This window comes from Erigeron canadensis, chromosome 8, assembly GCF_010389155.1.
Source record: "Erigeron canadensis isolate Cc75 chromosome 8, C_canadensis_v1, whole genome shotgun sequence".
Taxonomy (NCBI): Eukaryota; Viridiplantae; Streptophyta; class Magnoliopsida; order Asterales; family Asteraceae; genus Erigeron; species Erigeron canadensis.
In genome coordinates this window covers 1,461,743-1,470,419 of record NC_057768.1, presented here as the reverse complement: position 1 = coordinate 1,470,419, position 8,677 = coordinate 1,461,743, and the positions used below count along the sequence as shown (strand labels likewise).

At 31.2% G+C, this 8,677-nt stretch overlaps 1 protein-coding gene and 1 non-coding gene across 2 annotated transcripts; both read right to left on the bottom strand.

The window, feature by feature from the left end:
• Positions 1–4,399: 4,399 nt before the first annotated feature.
• LOC122579413 lies at positions 4,400–7,159 on the bottom strand. Its single transcript, XM_043751585.1, has 3 exons — positions 7,069–7,159; positions 6,249–6,719; positions 4,400–4,687 (listed from the first exon to the last, which is right to left on the bottom strand). The coding sequence occupies exons 2-3, from the start codon at positions 6,690–6,692 to the stop codon at positions 4,535–4,537; spliced, it is 597 nt and encodes a 198-aa protein (XP_043607520.1). The 5' UTR covers positions 6,693–6,719; positions 7,069–7,159; the 3' UTR covers positions 4,400–4,534.
• On the bottom strand, positions 5,755–5,911 carry LOC122580730. The gene has a single exon (XR_006320872.1). It is a non-coding gene; the product is annotated as a small nucleolar RNA snoR2/U65 (small nucleolar RNA).
• Positions 7,160–8,677: the final 1,518 nt, after the last annotated feature.

Genomic DNA, 8,677 nt, shown 5'->3' with positions numbered 1-8,677 from the left:
GGTATTATATTGTTTGCATCTGGATTTATTTAGTTTAATTGACCAGTTTGTAATTTTGTATATTTTTGTTTATAAATTATATATTTAATAATAATTAATCATATCATGAAAATACCCTAAATATCCAATGTATTTGATACGGATCTAAATTGAGTTTACAATATTATTTCTAATCATTAATCATAATCATCAATTCATCATTAATTAATAATAATAAAAATAAAATGAAAAGTAAAAATTAAAATAAAAAAGTAAGAAATATATCCGTATAAATGAAGTCTAACTGCATCTTGAATTAAAATAAAATCAAACTAATGTTATCATTATATCTTTATTCTATATATAGATGGATATGTATATATGGCAAAATTTTCTTTTTATTAATATTTTTATTTTAATTAATTCTTTTCTCTGTATGTAAATTAGAGAAGATATTTGTTTTACCTATGTGACATTTTTAATTTTTTGTTACTTTAGATTTTTTTAACAAGGTATCATTTTTTCTATTGAAATTGTTATATTTACATTGTCATGTATGATGTTAATAATCAATCATAATCCTAATCATAAATATTTATTTTTTTATTTTAAATATGGGTACAAAGATGTTTAATACATTATATCATAAATATTTATTTTTCTATTTTATATATGGGTACAAAGATGTTTAATACATTATACTATATTTTTATATTAATTTAATGATAACTACCTTTTTTCTTAAAAATGTGATTGTTTATTATATTATGTTTTTTTTTAAAGTATATATTATATTATATTTAATAAATATATATCATGAAAAAGATTTTTATGATCTATAAATATTTATGTTTTATTAGTCATGCTTTAACATATTTGACGTATATCATATACTTATAAACTATAAATTTAGTTTTTGCATTAGCTGTAATTTGACAGTTGTATATTATCATAAATTATCAATAATAATGTATTATCAGCTATTGTATTTTTTAAATTATATTCTTAGTCAGCCCGCATAACATGCGAGTTTAATTTAGTTGCTTATATTCAAAGTCGATAAACAATCCCAGGCACTATTCTATATATATATATATATATATATATAAACCACTACTTATACAGTAAACAATAAGCACTTTAAAATAAAGGCGTTAAGATAAGCAATCCAAAACACCCCTTAAGTAAAGCATATAATGATATAAATGAAAATCACAACTTACAATCATAATAAATTTAGTATCCGATCATATCATCATAGATATAGAATAGAATATAAATATGCATGAATTTGATTATTGTAAAATAAATATTAAAATAAAATAAATAAGATCTTGAACCTTAAATCGTGATAAAGTTAATGCATAAAGATTCACATTCATGATGTACAGTGATTTTAAGTAAAGAAACATATACTGTTTATTTTGTTTTACCTTAATATACTTATTTTATTATAACTAGAAAAAACGGTTATATCTTTCTTTTCATTTTTCCAAAAAAGTTATGAAATAATTATATAAAAAAAAAAGAAGAAAAGAAAGAATGGTTAAGGATTGTTGAGCTATTTTACCTTTTGGATCTTTTTTTTATCCATTTAGATCGATTAGATTATTGAGATCAACCGAAAACCATCTTTGATGTGGTGTTGATATGGTCAGTCGCCCGAGTGAAGGGTCAGGATTTGTTGGGAGTTGCAATGTTTTGGCGATCTGTTGAAGGGGCTGAACATACATAAAGTGTTTTGAGTAGTATAAAAAAATGATACTTAGGGGGAAAGATGTGATGAACAGGCTGCTTCAAGTTATGAATGGGTAGATAGGGTAGGTGATATATTAAATGTTGAAGTTATGATGTTAGGTAGTGTTAAAATTTATTGTTGTGTACTTTTTTTTAACATTAAAATTTAATGTGATCGTTGGGGGTAACCTATTAAAAATTACAATTGATCACATATGTAGGGTTAGAGCGAGTTTCATGAGTAGGATTAGAGCTAGGATATCGTGTTTGACACGAAACGATAAGACATGAACACGAATGGGCTAAACACAAACACGACACGATAAGTAATCGTGTCATTTTTTTAAACACGAACACGACATGAAAATTAACAGGTTACACGATAAGCAATCTGTCAACTAAAAATACACAATGTGTTCAATAATCAATAGATTCAATACTTACACTACATTCTTGAGTTTTTTTAGACGAGATAAGGAAAGAAATGATAGGAAAAAATGTAAAATCTTCTATCTTGAGTTCTTTTTATAAAATAAAGGAAAAGAAATAATAGGAAAACTTATGGAATTTTGGTCTTATTATTCTTGCCAAATTGACATGATTTGGAAGGAAAATAAAGGTTAACTATGTAAAAGTACTATTTCACCCTTCAATATATTTTTAATACGAGTAATTTATTTAATAAGGGATATTTGTAAAACTTTATTTTTTTTTCTTTTCCTTTCCTTTCATCTAAACTCAAGAATGTAAATAATATTTTTGATTCTTTTCTTTTCTTTCATTTTTTTCTAAAACTCAAGAATGCATGCATACAATTTCTTTTCTTCTCTAACCCTATCCAATCTTATCATTTCTTTCCTTTTAATTTTTATCTCGAGAATGCAATGTTAAAGTTATAACTAACTGTCTATTCTTTTTTTCGAACATCACAAATGATATCTTTTTATAGAGAGCCCCAAAATCCATCTATAAATTTTCTGATTTTTTCATACATAACAAATTAACAACTGATAAATCGTGATTAAATTTGGAAATAGATGAAAAATATAAGTGATATATACATTAATAGATGGTGTAAACGTAAATCGCTTACATTGAATTTGAGATTGTGAATTTTGAAGTGATGTATAGATTAACAGATGGATAAAAGATTCATAAATGATAAATTGCGAATTAGAGATTTAAGATTTTAAAGGTTTCAAGTTTCATTTAAGGATTGGAAGTGTGAATGGTGGTGTTGAACGATGGATAGAAGTTGGAAGCCAGGAGGGTAGTTGGACTTTGGAGGCAATAAAAGGATGGGAAGTGATTTAGGGTTTCATTTAGCAAGTTTTTATACTGCAGTCTTTTTCGTGTCTCAAGAGGTCTGGTCCGTTAAGACACGAAACCTGTCAGGTCATGTTGTGTCATGTTAACACGTTCGTGTCAGAAATTGTCAGCTCTAAGTAGGAAGTCCGTGTCAGGAATTGTCAGCTCTAAGTAGCACGTCCGTGTCAGAAATTGTCAGCTCTAAGTAAGAAGTCCGTGTTAGAAATTGTTAGCTCTAAGTAGCACGTCCGTGTCAGAAATTGTCAGCTCTAAGTAGGATGGTTGCCAAAATGTGTGAACGACTTTAACTTGGGTCAAATGGTCAATAATAGGGTTTTGTAGGATGTTCATAAAAGCTAATTAGCGGGCTCAAGACATAGGGTAAGTACTCGAGATTTAAGCATGGTAAAAAAAATGAAAAACATTATCATTACAACCTGTTGAACTCATCTGGTTTGTTACCTTACTTGTTTGACCCATAGGTTATAAACCAAAGCCCATATTGCTCGAGATTTTCACCTCTGCTAGGAATGAGCATGCTTTATGATTTAGGAATAACAAAGTTTTCAAGTGACATACAGAAGAGGTTCCAGATTTAATTTAAGAAATTCATGTTCAGTCTTATGGATGGTTTTTGGCAAGAGAAGCAAACATGAAAGTTCGTTAAGAAGAATGGAAAATTTTTAATGTTGGTCTCTTTTAAATGGCCATGGTTGTTATAATCTCGGTCAGTTTCTTAGTATTCGCATTAATGTTAAAATCTTTACCCAAAAACCCATCCAGGCAATTCACAAAGTATTGTGTGCATCTTGAAAACAATTGGTTTTGGAAGTTGTTCCCCATCTAAATTTAGATGAGAAACACCTCATATTTGGTTTTTTAATCATAAATTTCAGGGGGCATGGTTTTATTTAAAATAAAAAAATATTAAAATATTTGAATGTGAAGTGTTCTCCATCTAAGTTAACGGGAAAAACCCCATGTTCACTTTTCGCATATTATAAAGTCAAATATATTAATAACACAAACATGATGTTTCTTAGTAAAGTTAATCCACCTCCATTCTCCTCTATAATACATGGGTTTCATTTAAGGTTTTTCAAACATAAATCTTGTCCGTTTCTGCTATCAACATTTTGTACCTTCAAAACCTTACATGTTCATGTAGTGAAGGAGCCACTATAAAAAAAAATTACCTGAAATTTATCATCCGAGTCTTACAAAATTTGCAATGTTCACTATATGGCCCCTACTTTGAGGTCCGTCCAAAAGAACCACAAGCTGACCTCTAACAGAATATACACATACGAACACGCACAAAGCACATAATATAGGGTTTATAATAAGACCAACTAATAATCTTACGAAATAGCTAGAAATAATCTAAAGTATATTTCTTAAGCATAATTTGCATAACATATTTACAAATCTATACAGCTACTTTTGACAAGTACATTTGCAAGTTTCGGGTTAAGAATGAGATGTTACAGGGATAGCTATAAGACGTCAATCAACACTCATTGAGTGTTAATTTATAACATGCTGCCAATTGCTTAACAGTTCCATTGCCTTGTGCCCCATCAATCAGCTCATATTTCTTATAGTTTGCTCTCAATGTCTCGTTCTGCTGATTATGCAGCTTCTCTTCCTTTGCAAGTTGCAGCTGCAAAATATGCATACATTCATTTCCACTTTCAAGTCATACTCAATGTTCAAAATCATTTCAATTTTGTGTCACAAATTACATATGTAAGTAGGTTATAAGTGACATTCAGAGGTACCATCATCTAACTGCAAAGCGTAACATACATATAAATTTGGAACAATGTGGCTTATGAAATATAATATAAGCACTAGACACTAACACCACTGCCTTAATTTCATCTGTGTTTACGCTAACATTACCTATCAATACAACAGAGAATACTCGATAGACACTACTCTGTTGATGATGGGGCAAAAACCTGTTTCCGTTGCTCTTATTATGCAAACGCAGAAACCTATATAGGCTACCCATGCCTAAATGCATTTTCACCCTGTAAGTCCTTTATGTGTGTAAGAACTTGAGGCACTACAGATTCTACAATAATGATGTCCGTAATATCATATGGCACCACCCTGACCATAATAACTGCATCTACTTGGAGTTACTTGACCCCCTCAAGTCAGTAAAACATAATCCATTTTTGAGCAAACTGTCACTTACTTGGCTGGTAGCTAATCTCAAAAGTTATGACCATTTACAATTGTACAAGAACAGAAGTTAGATACGAAAAAACACAACATATTTGCCAATGATTGGAAGAATAATTTGGACATATGTCTAACCAGTAGAATTTTTATTAAAATTTATTTAGGGGGTAGACTGGAGAAGTTGCTTCTGTCAAAAATCATCAAGGGCTGTTTCTCTCCTCTATGTGTAATCAGGTCTTAAAACAAATCGAGCTTTAATTAAGATTCTCTAGCTCGGCCCGAGATCAAGGTAATGGCCAAGGTTTTTTCAAATTTTAGACATTTTGTAAATGAATTTTGCGACTAACTTTAACTTCTACATATAGTTGAACAAAGATTAGGTTATCCATAATATTAATAACTCTTTACTCTTAAATAAACATTCGAGCTTTTAGAGCGCAGCTCGAGCCACATCTTGAATAATCCTGCAGCCAAGTCTGAGCCTGCTTAAAAGCTCATCGAACTATTGATCTAAGCCTTTAGATTAAAAATATGAAAATATGTGATTGCAAGAAACAGCTCTGTGAATGAATGGAAAAAAAGCAGGACACAGGTTCCTATAAGACTGAGAAAAGCACAAAAGCTTATTATTGGTTCAATCATAGCATCTTCGGTCAATGCATTTTTTTAGCTACCCTCGACGTGGCATCGAAGCATAACTATTGACCTAACCCTATTATAGCCTAAAGTAGTTTAGCTGAGTGAGGGATACAACATTAAACTTATTTAGATGGACAAGAAGAACTGAACTCATCTGGACCAAGACACTTCTATGCAGCTCCGTTGGTTCTAATTTCAAAATCAATCTTGGTTCTTATTTCCCTTCCATGGTGCCGCCAACACCTCCCTCTCGGCCCATTATGATACTTTAATCTCACTTATGGATCTAAAAGAACACACCTACTAGTACAGTAACATTTTTCCAATGAAGGGAATCAATTGCTCGCCAGATGCTTATATTAAGATAAAATAAAATAGTTACTAGCTCTTACCTCCATCATAAATGCGGCCTCAGCTGCATGCTTTTTGGTCAATTCTTTGATCTTCTTAGCTGTCTCAAACTTCTGATCGTTTGGATCCATCCACTGGCATATGATCTTCTTGTTCCGTTTCTTAGGGCGATCATCAAACATTTCCATTTCGGCTTTTTGAGCTCTGACAGGCCTTGGCATACCAGATATCATAAACGGACACTCACTCATCTCGGAAACAATCTCGTCAGCTTGTTTCACAGACGACATCTCCACAAGAGCAGCATAAACCAGAGACGACGCAAAGTAGGCAGGAATAAGCTCAACACTAACTACAGTTCCAAACTGACCAAATGCAGTTTCCAAAACAGACTTGGTGACCTGATTCGAAAGATTGTCAACGTACACCGTCTTTTTCACCTTTTCTTCAAATGCAGCATACGTTTCTTCCAGTGATAGCTCCATCGGGGCGATCAAAGTGCCGAAATTGATCTATCCAAAAAACGCCCAACAGCATTAGATAACTTCTTACCCACAAATTTTTTTTTAAGTACATCAAAAGGATAGCCCTTGATTATATCAAGACTGAAAAACCTAGATAACCTAAACAAGAATTTATTTTAATTTTTTTTTTACTTTTTTTGTTTTTGAAGGGCCACATCTACTTCTACTCCTAAACTAGTCCAAATAATTCTAAAATCACTTATTTTTAATATTGAACCCTGAACTGCACCCACAAGGCAAGAACCTCTACCAATTTGAAAGCCCTAAAGTTAAATATATATATATATATATACACACACACACAAAAGAAAAAACGAAACTCTACATATATATATACCTGGAAGAAAGATTAATCTGACTAACTGCAGGAACAAAATTTTAATTTTGCAATGGAAATTTATGTTAAAGAGTCAGTTGTTGATATTTGCTTCTGGTTAATTTATTTGTTTTTGGGTGGATCTCAGATTCTAGAGAAAGTCAACATACTGACTGACTATTAATCTAAGCCCATTTGTTGTATTTGGCCCAATGGTTCGTTAGTCTCTTGGAAGCCTTCTTTATGACACAAAGTAAAATCAATCTATATTGAAACAATAATGTTATCAAGTTAGGTAATTTTTAATAATCTTTTTCATTAAAAGGGTTTTGTTGAAGGGTCATTTTCAATCTAAGTTTTTTTTAACCACTTCTAAAATGAGAGGTATATAATTTTTGTATGAAGAGTAGAGATAATGTAAAAATTTGATGGCATGCAAAAAAAAAAAAAAAGTGATGTATGAATCACAAACCAAATAGATACTATGGTAATATCACATTAAACTATCCTTGATGTAGGCTCAAGTGTGGAAAAACTAGCTTTTATGGATTTAGACGGCTAAGGTAGAGTAACAGAAGGTACTTACAAAAAAGGTTTCGTTTTCAACATATAACCAGTCAAAATGACCGTTGAAATGAGGAGAACGTTTCTACAAACGACGTAGGTCGTTTGGATCAACCTTCCGACCCAAAAACTCCTTTTTCTATTAGTTTTCTTTTATATATATATTTTCAGTTTTATTAGACTATCTTTTTGGCCCAGATGTCAGCCCATTTGTCTTTTAGAGCCATTTGAATTTTGTCTTTTATTTTATTTTATATGTATGTAAACCAATGGGGAGATCATCTAAGAGCCATTTGAATTTTGTCTTTTATTTTATTTTATATGTATGTAAACCTATGGGGAGATCATCAATTGATTAGTATATGAAAATCATTTAATCTCCAACCATTATTGTTAGTGTTATAAATCCTGATTATCGGTATTTTTAAAAACCAATTATAATAATAATAAAAAAAAATCGTTCCTAGTAGTTGTTTGAATCGTGAGATTCAATTGTTTATCCCATTTATATTCTACATCAACCTTTTTTTCGAAAATTCAATCGGGATACGATGGAAATCTCACCATAAATTATGAAGCCTTGCACATACCCTAAACAACGAGATGTTGACCATATGACACTATAAGTATTCAGAGACAATGGACCCAAAAACTCGTCATTTCTGAAAATCAAACTCAAAATTTTAAATAAGATCGAAAATGTCTATCAACAATTGGGTTGGGCATCATTGAAACATCGGCCCCTTTTTAGTTTTTAACATGCATATATAAAAGCAAAATTTAAAACCAATTGGGTTGATTAGTAGTTGGAGCTCTTGCCTTTGAAGACAGAGGTCATGGGTTCGATCCTCATGCCCAGCAAGGCTGGAGGTCCACCTAAAAGCAGTCTTTCTACCTTTGGTAGGGGTAAGACTGTCTACATCTCAACCTCCCTTATATACCGTCGAAGACAGTATTTGAGACTCAAAACCCGTAAAAGACAGCATTGGGAGTTACTTGTATAAAAACAAAATTTATAATGGAGCATTAATTTCAGTTCAAGTGCTAGGTGATGGTCCAGCATTTA